At 40.2% G+C, this 20011-nt stretch overlaps 1 protein-coding gene across 6 annotated transcripts in view; it reads right to left on the reverse strand.

Annotated features, from left to right (window-relative positions):
- Nucleotides 1–1496: 1496 nt before the first annotated feature.
- znf384a (zinc finger protein 384 a) overlaps nucleotides 1497–20011 on the reverse strand; it is a 33740-nt gene continuing 15225 nt past the window's right edge. For 5 of the 6 annotated variants that reach the window (XM_061931130.2, XM_061931131.1, XM_061931128.2 and 2 more), the window contains 4 exons: nucleotides 15232–15399; nucleotides 14994–15072; nucleotides 10550–10708; nucleotides 1497–6076 (listed from right to left, as the gene is read on the reverse strand). In XM_061931130.2, coding sequence (XP_061787114.1) covers nucleotides 5720–6076; nucleotides 10550–10708; nucleotides 14994–15072; nucleotides 15232–15399 — 763 coding nt within the window. In that variant the 3' untranslated portion in view covers nucleotides 1497–5719. The remainder of the gene's footprint in view (nucleotides 6077–10549; nucleotides 10709–14993; nucleotides 15073–15231; nucleotides 15400–20011) is intronic. The other variant, XM_061931134.2, reaches the window with a different exon arrangement.

Below are 20011 nucleotides of genomic sequence, written 5' to 3' on the forward strand. Positions count from 1 at the left end.
CAAATAATTTAAAATAAAGCCTGCTTTGCTTAAACAATTGTATGTAATGAAAGGAATCATGGGATTGTTTTGTTGATGTAATGTTGATATTGTCACAACTACTGTTCAGTTTGATTTGTTTGCCTAAATCAGTGGTTCTCAAACTTCTTTTCACCAAGTACCACGTCAGAAAACACTGGGCTCTCCAAGTACCACCATAATGACCAGCAATAACATGCAGTAGCGTAGTAGGCCTAAGCATTCATTACAAACAAGGCAGTGGTTTTATTCAACATGCATATATAACATTTTTGACCTGCACTGTAACATTACACACAGTTTGAAAAGCAACACTGTGTTTAATCACCAAAAATGATTCCCGGGCGCGGCCACCGCTGCTGCTCACTGCTCCCCTCACCTCCCAGGGGGTGATCAAGGGTGATGGATCAAATGCAGAGAATAATTTCGGCACACCTAGTGTGTGTGGGTGACAATCATTGGTACTTAAACTTGAACTTTAAATATTTAATTATTTGGCGTACCACTAGACCAGGGGTCGGCAACCCAAAATGTTGAAAGAGCCATATTGGACCAAAAATACAAAAACAAATCTGTCTGGAGCCGCAAAAAATTAAAAGCCATATTACATACAGATAGTGTGTCATGAGATATAAATTGAATTAAGAGGACTTAAAGGAAACTAAATGACCTCAAATATAGCTACAAATGAGGCATAATGATGCAATATGTACATATAGCTAGCCTTATTAGCATGTTAGCATCGATTAGCTTGCAGTCATGCAGTGACCAAATATGTTTGATTAGCACTCCACACAAGTCAATAACATCAACAAAACTCACCTTTGTGCATTCACGCACAACATTACAAAATTGGTGGACAAAAGAAGTGGCATAAAACACGTCCTAGAAAGTCGGAGAAAGTTATACATGTAAACAAACTACTGTGAGTTCAAGGACCGCCAAAATTAGTAGGACAAAACGGTGCTCGCCAAATAGTCCAATCAGTGAAGCACGTTTAATATAAACAGTGTGCTTTATAACAATTAGGGAGGTTTGTGTCATGTTTGTCCTCCTACAGAAACCATATTAAAGCAAAAAATATATATTTTTCCCCTTATCTTTTTCCAATTTTCATACATTTTTTAAAAAGCTCCAGAGAGCCATTAGGACGGCGCTAAAGAGCCGCATGCGGCTCTAGAGCCGCGGGTTGCCGACCCCTGCACTGACTAGACAGAGCTCGCTTACCACAATTTGAGAATCACTGGCCTAAATGATCAAAAGTAAAGAGTAAAGTAATCAAATACCGTGATAAATATAAGTATGAAAAATAAACTTGAAGACTTCTAGTCTTATGATTCAAGATACATTGATTTTTAATTGTAGGTCCCTTCCTGCAGGTGCTCAACATTTATCTAACCTAAAACGTGCCAACACGTCACAGCATTTCATCATTTTCCAAAATCTAATTATCTGCAAGAATCAACACAAAGCGAAGGTTGTAGTTTTCCATATGAAACCTGTTTATTCTACGCCAGGAGCAGACAGTCCGATCAGGAACTGGTTCAGTTTATGCAACCGAGTAGCAAATAGTTAGCCGTGTCATGAATAATAATCGTCATTTCCTAACAAGACACAATGAAGGAAAACATGTATTGACGGCCATTTAATATTGCTCGGTTGAATCATTTCTGTTCCATCATTTGAGTGAATATCACTAATACAACTTGAAAACACAAATATTTTCCCTATCTTTTTGGTAAGGCTCCTTTTGAAGTAACTTATCGAGACTGTGTAGATTGTTTAAAAAAAAAAAAGAAACATGTTTTCCACAAGACAGGCTTCCCTTTGACAGAAAACTATTTAATGCACAGCATATACTGCCATATAATAATGCCTTTAGCGATAACATGGATAAGACTTGCAATACAGTTGAGATGAAAGAATATGTCGGAAAAAGCCTTGAAAAAGATCAATAACAGTACCCGTCAGCCATTGTGTCAGACAATCAACATTCTGGCTGCCAATTGCTCCGCCGTTGCTCGTTGGAGGATCATTAACGCGTTGATTAGTAACAAAAGAGAGTTCTCTCGTTTCCTTTCACATTCACACATCCACTTGGCTTCCTCACACGTTCCTCTGCTGGTAGAAAAATACGTACATATGGTATATTAAAAAAGTACAGGTGGCAAACATCGAAGGTGAAGTACAAGCTTCATTAAGTGCTTAGTTCCCGGCCCTGCAGCGTACTTTTGGCCGTCCCAAGTGTCCAGTGCCCCGCTTTTCATTTGTCTCAGCTCCATCCTTTGCAGCGTGGCGCTCTTTAGCGACAGGTCTAATGGTCCGACGGGATTCTCCTCCGTAGCATCCTTGCCTGGTGGTCGTGTTTCGGCAAGCAGGAACAGGCTCAAGCGTCCATTTGAACGCAGATATTCTTTACAAATGCACGATATCCGTACGGCGGCGGGGTGTGGGAAAAAAAATAAATCCCCCATCGGAGTGGAGTTAAAAAAAATTATCTCCCCCGCAGACGTAAAATCACATTCACCGGCGGTCATTTGTGCAGGAAAAGTAAATTGATTCAAATCCGAATTGTGGTTCTTATTCATTGAACGATTCATACTTTTTTAGTCCTTGCAACCAGTAGGAGCTTTTCTAACCTGTCACCTGTTTAAAAAAAAAAAATGTCTATGATACATTGCGAGAATCGGTTTGACTCGATTTTGAATAGAATCGTCTTCCCAGGAATCAGATCGAATCGTTAGGTGCCTAAAAATTCAAACCCCTCGCGGTCATGCGCATACCGTATTTTTCGGACTATAAGTCGCAGTTTTTTTTCATACTTATACTCATACTTTTTCATACTTATACTCTGGAGCGACTTTTGTGTGAAATTATTAACACATTACCGTAAAATATCAAATAATAATATTTATCTCATTCACGTAAGAGACTAGACGTATAAGATTTCATGGGATTTAGCGATTAGGAGTGACAGATTGTTTGGTAAACGTATAGCATGTTCTATATGTTATAGTTATTTGAATGACTCTTACCATAATATGTTACGTTAACATACCAGGCACGTTATTGTCTTTCTAACCACTCTCCGATAAGTCGATATCAACCGATATAACACATATTTAAAATCTGAGGGTGAAATTTGGAAATAATATCAGAAAAGCTTGTTTGAGTCGTGTGCCAGTATGGGTCACATGACTCCACACGTATCCATTCTTTGGGCGAAACCCGGGAAAGATCTGATCTGATGTCATTATCGGCGGGGAAAAAAACGATACCGATATAATCCAATATGCCGTATTAGTCAATGATTAGTCGACACTACCTATTTTTATTACATTACGCCTTCTTGTTGTTTTTTCAACTTTTGTTGCTGTTTTTTTCATTCATTGTACTTTCCAAATAACCTCCCGGGAACCAGCTTTGTATTTGCTCTATTTCTTTTACATACAGTATTTCAATAGTCATGTACCGTATTTTTCGGACAATAAGTCGCAGTTTTTTTTCATAGTTTGGCCGGGGGTGCGACTTATACTCAGGAGCGACTTATGTGTGAAATTATTAACACATTAGCGTAAAATATCAAATAATATTATTTAGCTCATTCACGTAAGAGACTAGACGTATACGATTTCACGGGATTTAGCGATTAGGAGTGACAGATTGTTTGGTAAACGTATAGCATGTTCTATATGTTATAGTTATTTGAATGACTCTTACCATAATATGTTACGTTAACATACCAGGCACGTTCTCAGTTGGTTATTTATGCCTCATATAACGTACACTTATTCAGCCTGTTGTTCACTATTCTTTATTTAGTTTAAATTGCCTTTCAAATGTCTATTCTTAGTGTTGGTTTTTATCAAATAAATTTCCCCCAAAAATGCGACTTATACTCTAGTGCAGCGGTCGGCAACCCGCGGCTCTAGAGCCATGCGGCTCTTTAGCGCCGCCCTAGTGGCTCTCTGGAGCTTTTTAAAAAATGTATGAAAATTGGAAAAAGATAAGGGGAAAAAAATATATTTTTTGCTTTAATATGGTTTCTGTAGGAGGACAAACATGACACAAACCTCCCTAATTGTTATAAAGCACACTGTTTATATTAAACGTGCTTCACTGATTCGACTATTTGGCGTGCGCCGTTTTGTCCTACTAATTTTGGCGGTCCTTGAACTCACCGTAGTTTGTTTACATGTATAACTTTCTCCGACTTTCTAGGACGTGTTTTATGCCACTTCTTTTGTCCACCAATTTTGTAATGTTGTGCGTGAATGCACAAAGGTGAGTTTTGTTGATGTTATTGACTTGTGTGGAGTGCTAATCAAACATATTTGGTCACTGCAAGACTGCAAGCTAATCGATGCTAACATGCTATTTAGGCTAGCTATATGTACATATTGCATCATTATGCCTCATTTGCAGATATATTTGAGGTCATTTAGTTTCCTTAAGTCCTCTTAATTCAATTTATATCTCATGACACACTATCTGTATGTAATATGGCTTTTAATTTTTTGCGGCTCCAGACAGATTTATTTTTTGTATTTTTGGTCAAATATGGCTCGTTATAAATGATAAATAAATCAACATTTTGGGTTGCCGACCCCTGCTCTAGTTCGAATTATATATGTTTTTTTCCTTCTTTATTATGCATTTTCGGCCGGTGCGACTTATACTCCGGAGCGACTTATACTCCGAAAAATACGGTATTTGACAAATCAGAAGCCTGAAAATATGTATTTGATCGTATTATCTTCAAAAATCAGCACTGACCTACACAAAGACCGGGAAACAACATCAAGGAACCGAATGCGTTTACCACTGCGCGGAATGAAACGTAAACCCGCATAGCCTGGATTATATTCCTGCGTATATATTCCCTCCGACGCCGTCTTGATCCGATTATAGCTCTTTGGCGGGGAATGAGCGTGATTTAAGAATTCCCTGCAGTGTTTCCTTGACTTGCTATTTAGCTTCTCCTGTCGAGCTTTGAGAGTTAAAAAATGGCGGTTGAAGCTGAAACCATCGGTTAATTTTATTGTACTTGTTGCTCCGAAACGGGAGGAGTTGGATTTAAAAGTGTCACTTTCAGAGAAAAAAACTGCGTGCGGTCCACGCCATTGTTAAGCTCCACCTGAGGGTTTGGAGGGGGGAGGAGCTAACTAGTGTCGCCATATTGCAACATAATGAAGCCCCACTGGTGTTGGGTGAAAATCTTCTACTGTAGCCCCGATTTACCCATCTGTACACGCATGCCAAAGCTTGGACTTGTGGGAAATATTTCGGGGGAAAAAGTTTTCCAAGAGAACCAAAACTAAAGTTTGTGGGTGGGCGGGAGGCCATAATGCACAGAAAAAAAAAATCTGTGTTCCTGTGGACAAAGCCTTTCTCCTGTTTGCCTTGGCGACCAAAAAGTCAGCACCTTACCTCGGATTAGGGATCACCTCCTGCTTCCGCAGGAAGGAGAGATGTGGTCCTGGTGTCCCCAAGGTCCTTTTAAGGACTTCAAATCAAGGAACCTATGTCCTAAACGTGACCAGGTCCATCCCGTTGAGAGCAAAGTAGAAAAGTCAATCTTCTGAGTGTGTTTGAGAGCCGCTAGTGCTCCAGGAAGAGAATATACATTTTAAATACTTTTTTTTTTTTTTTTTTTTACAGACAATCAGTCTCATCCTCGCAAGGTTTGGGAAGGTGTAACCTACGAGTTCATGTGCTCCACTTGGATGGCGGACGTTGAGACGGTGAGGCAGAGGTCTTTGTGGGTCGCTGGAAGGTCCGCCACTGTGACGGGCTTGTACTGGATCTCGCTGGCCGACACCGTCTTGTACTGGTGGAGATCAAAAGGGCACGGGATCACGGCTTCCGCCGCCTGCAGGTAGCTGCCGGGGGGCCCGGGGTTCTGGCCGCCGTTGTTCGGGTTGGCCTGTAGGCCCCCTCGGGCTCCCCCTCCTCGCCCTCTGCCGCGGCCTCGGCCCCTGCCGCTTCCCGTCTGCTGGGCTGCCGCCGTTAGCGTGTCGGGGTTGTGCTTCCTCATGTGCTTCATGAGGTAAGTCTCCTACAGAAGGACGAGAAAAGAGCACATCGCTTGGGTTGAGGACGTGATGTGACGTGTAGCATACGAGACACCCCCCATGTGCGGGGCCGGATCCTGCGGTTGTTCAGGGGGGGCCACATCATCAGAAAAGCTCTGACTACGTTCAAGTCGATTAAAATGCTGTGTATATTTTTAATAACTAGTGACATTTAGAAGGTTCCATTTGATTAGCAACTTAGAAAATCCAACCCTTGTAACGAAGGCTGGGCGATAAAACAATATCAATATACATTGTGATAGACACGTAATTTATAGAGATGTCCGATAATGGCTCTTTTGTCGATATCCGATATTCCGATATTGTCCAACTCTTAATGACCGATTCCGATATCAACCAATTCCGATATATAGTCGTGGAATTAACACATTATAATGCCTAATTTTGTTGTGATGCCCCGCTGGATGCATTTAACGATGTAACAAGGTTTTCCAAAATAAATCGACTCAAGTTATGGAAAAAAATGCCAACATTATTGAAGTGCATTATATATTTTTTAACATGCCTCAAAACAGCAGCTTGGAATTTGGAACATGCTCTCCTTGAGAGAGCATGAGGAGGTTGAGGTGGGCAGCATTGGGGGAAGGGGGTAGCACGGGGTGTATATTGTAGCGTCCCGGAAGAGTTAGTGCTGCAAGGGGTTCTGGGTATTTGTTCTGTTGTGTTACGGTGCGGATGTTCTCCCGAAATGTGTTTGTCATTCTTGTTTGGTGTGGGTTCACAGTGTGGCGCATATTTGTAACAGTGTTAAAGTTGTTTATACGGCCACCCTCAGTGTGGCCTGTATGGCTGTTGACCAAGTATGCCTTGCATGCACTTGTTTGTGTGAAAAGCCGTAGATATTATGTGATTGGACCGGCACGCAAAGGCAGTGCCTTTAAGGTTTATTGGCGCTATGTACTTCTCCCTACGTCCATGTACACAGCGGCGTTTTTAAAAGTCGTAAATTTTACTTTTTGAAACAGATACCGATAATTTCCAATATTACATTTTAAAGCATTTATCGGCCGATAATATCGGCAGTCCGATATTATCGGACATCTCTAGTAATTTATATCAACACAAAATGCGTTAGATAAAACATTCAAATTTTTTTTTTCCCTCGATGTCTGAAAAAAACGGAAGTTGCAAAGCAAGGATGGTTGCATGAACAAAGGCACTTGCTCTCTGGTAACCGAGCAACGCCGGAAGTGATCACTGATCAGTGGGAGGGACACGTTAACAGCCAATCAGGTAACAGTATCAACTATCACGATTGATATATAAAAAATAAATAATTTTTTTTCTGTCCTGTCCAGCCACTCAGGCAAATCATATAGTTGATGGAGATGATCATATCTGCTGTACAGATTTACTTTAGAAAAGAGAAGTGTTGGATACTTCTCTTGTTACCTTATTTGTATTTGACTTTATTAAATGTTTAGGTAGAATTTTTTAAAAACAAAACCAGTTTTCTTTTAAGTAATATATAAATTTATGAGAGCTGTTTATCTATTTGATGGAGTAATGTACTTGATCATAGAACTGGCACCCAATGTTTTTAAAAAGTGTTGATTTTCAAGCGAGAATCGATTCGGAATCGAATCGTGTGGCGCCCAAACATTCACAGCCCGACTCTACAGTATAGCCTTTTTTTTTTTTTTTTTTTTTAAACGTATGTGGATCACACTTAACCGCGCTCACATCTTTTTTTTTTTAACCCTCGTTCGTTCCCTATTTGGGTATATGGAAACAGTAGGTAGGAACTAAAGTGCAGCACTGTATAAATTAAATACATTACAACAAATGGGGTATTTTAAAATAATATATATTTAGTCCAATAATATTTAAATAACATTTCCTGCATGACATATATTCCTTTCCATGTTTAAATAAGAAAAACAGACCAAATTCCTGCCACTAAAGATGCAGAAAATAGTTCAGGTTTCTCAATGGTTACATTTCCACACTATTTTGTTACACTTTGTTCAGCATTTTTTTACATATTCCTTATTTTTGCACCTTCATTTGAAGAGGTTATTGTAAAGTGTTCAATGTGATTTTAGAATTTTGTTTACATCGATTACTGTATTTTTCGGATAATAAATCACAGTTTTTTTCATAGTTTGGTTGGGGGTGCGATTTATACTCTGGAGCGACTTATGTGTGAAATTATTAACACATTACCGTAAAATATCAAATAATATTATTTATCTCATTCACGTAAGAGACTAGACGTATATCAGCAATCGTCACACACACACATCAACCAATAAAAAATTGGCGGGGGCGGGTCATGGCAGAAGTGCATTGTGAAAAAAAAGGTGCTACCTGCTGCTACTTCCGTACCTATGAAAATTGATCATTTCAACATTGGCGGTAACTTATAAAAACTGAAAAGGGCTGAACAAAAATGGCACCGAAAAGGAAATCATATACTGCAGGTTACAAGCTGGAAGTAGTGAAATATGCAGCAGAAAACGGCAATCGAGCAGCAGAAAGAACGTTTGGAGTCAGCGAGAAACTTGTAAGGGACTGGCGAAAAATTTCCCCCAAAAATGCGACTTATACTCTAGTGCGATTTATATATGTTTTTTCCCTTCTTTATTATGCATTTTCAGCCGGTCTGACTTATAATCCGAAAAATACGCTGAGTGTTTTCCTTGCTCGTGATGACTTTTCTTTTTGCCTTGATAGTTGAGGGGTTACATTAGAAATAAAAATGTTTTACATTTAATATATTTTTCTACTAGTCCTCATTTAAGGTAGGTTATAAAAAATATCGACAATTATTGACATCGACCAATACAAAACACTTATATTGCGATACAGTTTTCAGCCATATCGACCAGCCCTAGTTGTAATATCAGAATCAGAATCAGAAGTCAAAGATGGAAACGGGGACTAAGGCTGAAACGACGCGTCGACGTCATCGATTACGTAAATACGTCGACGCCGTTTTTGTGCGTCGACGCGTCGCATACCGTATTTCCTTGAATAGCCGCCGGGGAGCTAATTAATTTAAAACCTCTTCTCACTCCTGCGCTTACCAAAAGGCGTGGGGTAAATTTAGGCCTGCGCTTATAAATTTGAGTGATGTAAGGACACCATCATGAAAAGCACATTTAATAAAAAAAACGTTATTATGGTCTTACCTTTACTTATGAGTCCATGCGCAGCTGCTTCTGATCAAAAGCATCGATAACTTGTTTATAGAAGTCTTCCTTATCTTTCTTCAGTTTTAAAAGTCTCTCTGTCTCGATGGTGATATTCCTTTAAGTATTACCTCCTGCTTCGATTGAAAGTCCAGTTTAGAAAACTTTTATTTTAGATATGTAATCCTCCATGTTAAAAGTGCAAGAAAACGATCACTGCTCACTCTTGTGGCTTGTTGTCTTCTTCTGCAGCACCGGTCTTCTGCGGTACCGGTAGTCACTAGCGCCCTCTACCACCAGGAGGCGGGAGTCATTTAATGACTCATATTTGACACACGCAGCTACGGTATATCAATAAAACGTAGCTGCTTACTGTTCTTTTTAGCATATTCAAGAGCTTGGACCTTAAATCCTACTGAATAGCTCTTAATCTTCTTCCCTTTATGCGATTTCAAATTATTGAAATCAGCCTCCTCCATTTTGAAAATGATGACAGGTGAAGTGTCACTCATGACGTGACGAGTTTGACCCGGCGGAAGTTCTAGACATATGCTAATTATTTTGCGAAACGAGTTTGACCCGGCGAAAATTCCAGACATGCGCTAATAAAATTAATATTTTGCGAAACGAGTTTGATCCGGCGTTAATCCTGAGCCGGCGGTAAGGCCAAGCATGCGCTAATTATTTTGCGAAACGAGTTTGACCAGTCAGTAATTCGAGGCATGCGAATACTATATACTCGGCGCCAATTCAAGGAAATATGCACTTTTTTGTAATGGATGTTTATCTTTATTTTTGCACATTTTAAAGCAAAATAGGCAATACTTTTACTTTTGAAATGCTTATTGCAGAATATTAAGATTTGCACTGTATGTTTATTTTATATTTGCACATTAAAAAGCAAATAAGCTACTTTTAATTTTGTTAAATGTTAAAAGTTTTAAATGTTTACATTGTTACAGAATATTTTGTCATGTTGTTGTCAATGTTGACTGAGTGGCCATTCTTTTTTTTTTTGTAAATAAAAGCTGTGCCTTTTGAAAAAACTGGCCTACATTTATCATCTTCATTTTAAATAAAAAAAATAATCGGTAAAAGGAATAATAATCTATAGATTAATCGAAAAAAAAAATAAAAAAAAATCTATAGATTAACCGATTAATCGGAAAAAATAATCTATAGATTAATCGATAGAAAAATAATCGTTAGCTGCAGCCTTAATGGGGACCCAAACAAAACCTTGTTTCGGGCCACAAAAAAAACCTTTGGCAATGAGGCACAATCAGGCGTGTTACGTCGTACCGAGGTGTAGGAGCGGTTACAGAGGCCGCAGGAGAAGAGCTTGGCGTGTTTGACAGTGTGCGTGGACAGGTGCACCTCCAGGCTGGCAGCGTCCGTGTAGCCGCGGTTACAGTTGTGGCACTTGTACGGCTTGTCCTTGTTGTGCTGCCGACGGTGAGACTGTGAAGAGACGAGAGAGGAGGGCAGCACGGATTTTTGGACAGTGTCATCACTTTCACTCGGTGAGGCTGAAGCATCAACCTTCATTCAAACAAAAGAGGCTTCTATTCTATTCTATAATAAGTAAACATGTAGGTTGGTCTGCGGAATGGGGAAAATTAGAGCTTCAGTGTAAGTTTGGCCCCCATTACAATGATATGACTAGGGATGGGTACCGCTCACATTCGAACCGATACTCAACTGTTCATGTGTTAAATAATATTAACTGTCTAATAATGAAATACATTTTTTTAAATCCAACATTTAACAGTGATTGGATCATTGTAAATGACTGTACTGTAGTTGCATCTGGTTTTCTTACACATCTGATTCTCATTTGCAAGTCGGCTTTGCATGCAGCTGCAATTCCATGACTTTGAATGGCAGTGGTGCGTCGGCTAAAGGGGGTTGCCGTAGCCAGGAAGTAGTGTTTGCCATTAAAGGGGTCATATCATGATTTTTCTTCTACACTTAAAACACTTCCTTGCGGTCTACATAACATGTAATGGTGGCTCTTCGGTCAAAATTCTGCATCGATGATGTTTAAAACCATATTCAAGCCGCTTTCTGACTGTCTCTTCAGAATGCGCTGTTTTGTGGGCGGTCTTATTTAAGTGCTCTTCAATAGACTGACCATACGTCCTCTTTTCCCCGGACATGTCCTCTTTTGCGGGGCTGTCCGGGCGGAGTTTCTTAAATGCCTCAAATGTCCGGCATTTTGAGTTAGGGTTGCGTGTTTTTCAACGTCCAGGGTTAAGAAGGGGTTAAACAAAACAAATTGTGAAGGTGTGCGCACGCAGCAGCATTCGTGAGGGAGGGACAGAGACAGAGAGAGCGAGAGAGCTATGATAAACGCGCATGCGTCGCCAGGCTTTGCTTTTTATCGATACATTTATCAGATTTAATCTTTTATTATCTATAGCAGGGGTGTCAAAAGTGTGCCCCAGGAGGCCATTTGCGGCCCACAGCTAATGTTTTAAAGGCCCACGGCACATTCTAAAAATACTATTAAAATGAACAATAACATAACAAAAGTGAAATAAAAAAGCTTAAAGGTGAAATGTAATTTAGAAAAAGTTGCAATGTTGACTAATAAAACAAAGCTGTTTTTTTTTTTCTTTCAAACTGTCATTGCTCAAAACATAATATTGAATCAAAATCAATGTTATTATGAATTATTGACCTATCCAAGTTCCGATTACTTCACATCAAATATTCCACTTTGAAAAATATTTTTGGTGGAAGATTTTGCATCTTTTGTGTGTTTGCCATTAAAAACAAAGTTTTTGTTTGACAAAAAAGGGCGGAAAACAAACAAAAAAACAACATTAAAAAAACTAAAACATTTTGAAATGAGGGATAGATCTGAAGTTGATGTAGACTCCAGAGATTTAAGCGTTAAATATAAAATGTATGTATGCCCTGGCACACCAGTATCATCATTTCATGACCGAAGCAAAACACTTTTTACACTTTTTTACTGAAATAAATACACCCACAACTTATTAAATAAAAACATAGAAAAAACTACCAGCAGTGGTAAAGTTCAGATCCATGAAGGAAAGAAGAAAGTGAATTAATGTTTATAACTGAATACATTTACATATGCATACACATTTTTTTTCTTTTTTTATTATTTGTTTTAATGAATTAAGTAATGTTTATAACAACCTTTTTCCAAAACACAATATAGAATGTGAGATATAACAGGATAATGCATACATTTATAAAAAAAATTCAAAACGCTTACAACAAAGTGGGACCCCAAAAATTTACTGTGGGAACCCATTTTGAAAATTCCTGCTGTCAACAGAGGAGAAAAAATTCTTTGTTTAAATAAATATATTATTTATAAAGCAAGTTCGAGCATCATTGGCAAATTTTCACCTAGTCCCTGTCTTGGCACGCATATATATGTCCTCTTTTTGGGATTTCACAATATGGTCAGCCTATCTTCAAGCCCTCCTGCGTCTCCAACCCTTCAGCCATGTTGTAGTTTTTAGCGCTTCTATATTGAGTCTTCTGACGGATAAAAGTTAGAACTATACGCTACTTTTTATTAGAAATGGCAACAGTGGATCATTTTAGCATGCATGTGCCTTTACGAGCCAGTCTGCTCCACAACAATAGGAAAGAGAAAAAGAAAGAACTTACTGACTAGAACTTTGGACTCCAACTGGATTAAAATGGTGGAATCGGATAAACTGTTGCCATAAATGGAGATACCAGTTGACGTAACTAAGGAAAAATACATAATTTGAAGTCTCAAATTACAAACGGCTTGTTCAGAGCAAGCTGAGGTGCCACTGTACTTATTTGTTTGATTGAGTGAAAGGTTGTGCATCTTTGTTGTAGTTTTAATTAACAAGTTTGGAGGTGTTCAAATAGGCATGTAGAATCCCTAGAGCTAATTGGTAGCATGTATGGGGCACATCCAACGTAAATTAGCATCGAGCGAGCACATTTTGAAAGTACTTATAACTTGAGATGTCTGATAATGGCTTTTTAGCCGATATCCGATATTGTCCAACTCTTAATTACCGATTCCGATATCAACCGATACTGATATACACAGTCGTGGAATTAACACGTTATTATGCCTAATTTGTTGTGATGCCCCGCTGGATGCATTAAACAATGTAACAAGGTTTTCCAAAATAAATCAACTCAAGTTATGGAAAAAAATGCCAACATGGCACTGCCATATTTAATATTGAAGTCACAAAGTGGATTTTTTTTTAATTTAACATGCCTCAAAACAGCAGCTTGGAATTTGGGACATGCTCTCCCTGAGAGAGCATGAGGAGGTTGAGGTGGGCGGGGTTGGGGGCGACGGGGTTGAAGGTGGTGGGGGAACGGGGGGTAGGGGTTGGCGGGGGGTGTATATTGTAGCGTCCCGGAAGAGTTAGTGCTGGCTGAGTGCTTGTTTCCACACCAAACGTGTTAAATGATAAGTGATAAGTGATAAAATGGCAACCAAGGTAATCAAAAAGGTCAACCAACGAACGAGATTTCTCTATAGAATCTCCTCTCTGGTCAACAAAAGCACCATGAAGATTCTGGCGGGAACTCTCGTTCAACCCTTTTTCGATTAAGCATGCACCTCCTGGTACCCTAGCAAAACCCTCAAATCTAGACTCCAAACGTCCCAGGACAAGCTAGTCAGATTACTTCTAGACCTCCACCCCAGATCACACCTCACTCCTACCCACTTCTCCAAAGTGGGCTGGCTCAGGGTGGAGGACAGAGTAAAACAACTTGCACTGAGCCTTGTCTATAAAATCCGCTACACCTCGCTGATACCGAAGTACATGTCAAACTACTTCCTTAATGACCGCCATAACCACAACACCAGGGGGAGCTCCACTAACCACGTTAGACCCAGATTCCGATCTAACAAAGGTCTTAACTCATTCTCTTTCTATGCCACATCAATGTGGAATGCACTCCCAACAGGTGTAAAAGAAAGGGCATCTCTATCCTCCTTCAAAACCGCACTAAAAGAACACCTCCAGGCAACTTCAACCCTAAACTAACATCCTCCCTTCCTCATCATACCTCCTCGGATTGTAAATAATCAAATGTAAACAATCAAATGTAGTCACTTTTTCTTATAATTTCTGATCTCTCTCTCTGTGTCCAATACTTGCTGTACATATGTACCAAGTCAGACCTACACTGTTCCAATGTCATTTTCTCTGATGATGCAATTGTTGATGACTGAAGTGTTGATTCCAACCTAACTTAACCTACCCCCCTCCATATCCCACACCCAGGATTGTAAATAATGTAAATAATTCAATTTATATACTGTGATGATTATCTTGTGTGATGACTGTATTATGAAAATAGTATATATCTGTATCATGAATCAATTTAAGTGGACCCCGACTTAAACAAGTTGAAAAACTTATTCTGGTGTTACCATTTAGTGGTCAATTGTACGAAATATGTACCTCACTGTGCAATCTACTAATAAAAGTTTCAATCAATCAATCAACCCCCTCAACACAACACGTAATCCCTTTTGATTTTATGTGAATCGGTCGTCGGTGGTACCAAAGGTATTTGGTCGGTATCTATAAAAAGTACCCATCCCTAAATACGACAAGTCAAAATGTTTTATTTGACCCTAGAACAGAACTTCCTGAGGGAAACACAGTTTTGCAATCCAAACACATTGCCTCTCTGAATTAGCGGTTCTACAGTCAAACCAGGCATGAATGTGAGTAAGTTTGACAAATACCTGCAGATTGGACAGCTGCGTGAAAGCTTTCTCACATCCGGGATGGTTGCACTTGTACGGCCGGTCGCCAGTGTGAATCCTACAAGGCGCACACACACAAGCTCAGTCAGCACATAGCGACTGCGTGCATGTTTGCACCGCAGTAGTTGAAAATCATGAGTGGACTGGTATTTAGTGGTGCGGTGTGCAGCTGAACATTTTGAAAATGCCAAAGCAGCCATCTCCTGCCTCCCAGTACCGTGCGTGCTGCTGCAGGTGGCTGAGCTGCCTGAAAACGTTCTGGCAGTAGGTGCAGCTGTAGGGCTTGGCCCCGCTGTGGATTCGGAGGTGCTGCGCCAGGTAGCTGGAGTTGGCAAAGGACTTGGAGCAGTGGGGACACTTGTGGGGCTTGGCCTCAGTGTGGTTGCTGAGGCGAGACAGTGGCATGGAGGGGTGGGGAGTTAGACCGAGAAAGGGAAAGGGAGAGGGAAAGAGAGAGAAAGAAAGAGCGAGAGGTCTTTAGGTTGGAGCATGACCAAACTTCACAGTGAACTCAAGACCTAATCATGCGTTCAAGTGATTGTTTGACAGTGTGCTCGTTGCGCTGTGTCCCGAGTTATGAAAACACAGAACTAAAACAGAAGCAAGCACAGTCACGCTCTCTCAGTCGCTCTCTCAGTCTCTCTCTCTCAGTCTCTCTCTCGCATTCTCCGTTTACTGGGACCTGATTGGAGTGTGCAGTGGCTAGCTGAGTTTAATGCCGCTGCAGCTTTGCCATGAGGAGCTCATCAGCCTTTCAAAGCTGGTGACCTCCTCAGTGCCAGTGTTTCACCAACCATTATTTGGCGGGAAGCAGCACCCCAGACCCTCGGTGGTCAATAAAACCCTATTTTACATACATACAACAGAAGATATAGCCTAGTCTTATTTACATAAATATTACATTTGCTACTATTGTTGTAAATCAGATGATGTGGTATTGTCTATGGATGTTTTAATTCTCCGGACATTCAATTGATTGCAAGCGGAGTGTTTGGTTTGTCTCAGAACACATTTCACCTCTCATCCAAGTAGGCTTCATCAGTTCAGTTCTGACTCGATTTGCCCAATCTAAGTCTATGAGCAGGAACGGATGAAGCCTACTTGGATTAAAGGCAAAACGTCGACAAACCAAACAGTCCAGTTGCGATCGATTAAATGCCCTGAGAATTGGTTGTATTGAACGCTACATACAATGTTTTTAACAAAAAGTGTCTCATGCAAAAAAACTAAACAAAAGCACAAACTACTTGGCTCCACTTTAGATTATTTGGGATGTCCCCTCAAAGGCTTCCTGTATCCTGAGACTAACTCTCTGACTTTGTAAACAATATAAAAAAGGACCCCAAAATTGTATTCTGTAATAATAAAAACAAGAAAAATTAATTATCACAAAACCTTTGACTGCTTCTCTCTTCTTTTCTCTTGTCCACTTTATCGTTGTTGTTCTTATAGCTGCTGCTCTTTATCTGCACTCTGCTACCCCTGACCTCAAAGCCTGGGAGATTTATTGATTTTATCGATAAATAATTATTTTTTTTTTAAACATAGCCACCAGTCGAGAGTGGGAAATGCGACTGTTTACGAAGCGAACAAGACGGCAACAACAAACAAACTCCAGCTAAAAAGCAGCTTACTCTAGTGCAGGGGTCGGCAAACCGCGGCTCCGGAGCCGCATGCGGCTCTTTGGTCACTCTGATGCGGCTCAGCTGCATACTTGCCGACCCTCACGATTTTCCCGGAAGATTTCCGGATTTCAGTGCCTCTCGCAGAAAACTCCCGGGATTAATATTCTCAGATTTTCACCCTAACACTAATAATAAGGGCGTGCCATGATGGTACAGCATTCAGCGCCCTCTACAATCTGTACAAACAGCGTGCCAGCTCGGCCTCTTGTTATATGCATCTTCTGCTTGCACACGTAAGTGACAGCAAGGCATACTTGGTCAACAGCCACACAGGTTACACTAACGGTGGCCATATAAGACAACTTTAACACTCTTACTAATAATGCGCCACATTTTGAACCAAAACCAAACAAGAATGACAAACACATTTCGGGAGAACATCTGCACCTTAACACAACATAAACACAACAGAACAAATACCCAGAATCCCATGCAGCCCTGACTCTTCCGGGCTACATTATACACCCCTGCTACCACCAAACCCCCCCCCCCCCCCCCCCCCCCCCCTCCGTGCGTCGGTTGAGGTGGGCGGGGTTTGGTAGCGGGGGTGTATAATGTAGCCCGGAAGAGTTAGGGCTGCATGGGATTCTGGGTATTTGTTCTGTTGTGTTTATATTGTGTTACGGTGCAGATGTTCTCCCGAAATATGTTTGTCATTCTTGTTTGATGTGGGTTGACAGTGTGGCGCACTATTAGTAAGAGTGTTAAAGTTTACACCGCCACCGTCAGTGTAACCTGTGTGGTTGTTGACCAAGTATGCCTTGCTGTCACTTACGTGAGCAAGCAGAAGTCCCATACCACGTGTGGCTGGGCCGGCACGCTAGTTGTAGTGGGCACTAAATGCTGTACCATCACGGCACGTTCGTGAGTATAGTTGCCCTGAAATTCGTAGTCTGCCGGCTAAATCGGGAGGGTTGACAAGGATGACGCTGTCAAGCGCCAATCATATAAAACTCGAGACCCTTGGTTTATACATAGCACAACGCAAAAACAAATTTGTATGCAGTGTCATTTCATTTTAAATTTCAAAAGATATTTGTGGCTCCCATTGTTTTCTTTAATTTGTGTAACTGGTCAAAATGGCTCTTTGAGTGGTAAAGGTTGCCGACCCCTGCTCTAGTGGTATCACCTACACCAGCTATGATGAGAAAGAAACACAATGTACAGAACGATCACTAAAGCGGTCTGTCAGAACACCGCCAAGATGTGGTGCACGTACAAAGAAAAAGCCGGCGTTTATCCACATACTGAAACTATAGTCCTCTCAATTTTTTACTTCATTATTTATTTGCATACAATGTATAATACTACATTTTTATTTACACAAGTATTTATTTAATACAGAAGTTTTAAGTTTGCACTTAATTCATCTAAATGATGGAGATTATTATTTATTTGCATGCAATGTGCAATGCTACATTTTTCTCTACAGAAGTATTTTATTTAAGACAGAAGTATTGCTTCCCAGAGGAAGCTCTTAATTTGGTTCTTTGAAAAGTATTCCATAAAAAGTACAATTTATATCTGGTCTAAAAAAGAACAACATTACTCAAATTATACATTTTTCTACGCTTTAGATGTAGAGTCATTTCAAACTACTTCTAAATACAAAAAAAAAAACGTGTTTTGAATTATCTCTGTCATTTGACGTCATTGTTTTTTTAAAGTAGTGGGAAAAAGAAAATTGGTAAAAAATCAGAGATTTTATTTTCAAGCCACATCGCCAAGGCCTACTGCCCCCCACACGCACACACACACCGACAGTGCAAGCTACATCACCAATAGGTGGACTGCTCTCATGTGCGCTCTATTTTACTCATTAGACAAATCATCCAAGCAACACAATACAAATCGATTCTTTCTTCTAATTGAATTACCGTATTACGGACTATAAGCCGCTACTTTTTTTTTTTTACACTTTGCACCCTGCGTCTTATAAAACGTTGCGGCTAATTCATGGATTTTCCTCTAATACCAGCCGTAATAAAAATAGTAAAAAAAAAAAAAAAAGCAAGTACAAGTAGAAAGTGTTTTATTGTTTGTGATATGGCGCCACCTTATGGACGAGTTCACTCACTGCAGGTATCCTGTCATTTATGGGTAGTGGTTCCCCCCCCCAACTGGAGTTCCTTGTTCGTCATCCCTCCATGCATTGCGTTTCGACTCATACGTATTCTTCATTCAACACTCCAAGCAATGTTTGTGAGTTTTACAATATAACTAAAACCATTTATACTTACTAAACTGTCCCATGTGTGATGTCTGTAGGAGGGATTTCATGCATATTTGTACATGCTATCGTAATGTAATGACACTAGCTTTGTTAGCATGAGCTAACATGCTAACACATTTACAAGTGTCTGTGTTAGTATTATTAACTTACCGGTACAACGGCATTTTTTTTGGTATTGTTTCAGTTTCACAAATTCCTCAGTAAACTCACTAAAACGTTACCGTGGATTTATTAAAAGTCTGTTTAGCTGATTGGAGAGCTAGCTTCTGCAGCTAGTGAGTCCATGACGATGACTTCTGTTTTGTTTGATCAGCCGTTTTACTGCCATGTTACAGGCACCGTTTAGATACAGCTAAGGGATGTAAATAAACAATTACAAAATCTTACCGTGTAAATAAATAATTTCACAAAGTATATATCTGCGGCTTATAGTCCGGTGCGGCTAATATATGGAGGAATATTTTTTCTTCTAAAATTTTGTGGGTGCGGCTTACATCCCGGTGCGAGCTATAGTCCGGAAAAATACGGTAATCGATTTACTCGAATCATAGCAGCCCTATTTGGCTGGGTCGGCAACTCATCATTTGATCACTGACCAATTAAAAAAGGCAAATATTGGCCCCTAACTCATGATCTGGACATCTCTTGTGATGACGGATCAGAATGGACTTAAATTGTGAGTTGTTGTAAGATTCATATGCCTACTATGTTCTTTTGCTCAATAAAATACTACTTTTCACTTCTGACATGTACTTTGGATGTTTCAAAAGCATAAACAGCGCTATTGCTGCAAGAGAGCCTAATAGGATTTTAAGAAAACAACAAATGAAGCTTAAAACTGAAGCAGGCAAAGGACAAACTAGTCAAGTCTTTCATGCGAGTCCTCCAACAGCCTTTGTGCATTCTGGGAACATTTTGAATCCATCCATCCATCCATCCATTTTCTACCGCTTGTCCCTTTTTGGGGTCGCGGGGGGTGCTGGAGCCTATCTCAGCCGCAATCTGGCGGAAGGCGGGGTACACCCTGGACAAGTCGCCACCACAGGGCCAACACAGATAGACAGACAACATTCACACAC

Source organism: Nerophis lumbriciformis, linkage group LG37 (assembly GCF_033978685.3).
Source record: "Nerophis lumbriciformis linkage group LG37, RoL_Nlum_v2.1, whole genome shotgun sequence".
NCBI lineage: Eukaryota > Metazoa > Chordata > Actinopteri > Syngnathiformes > Syngnathidae > Nerophis > Nerophis lumbriciformis.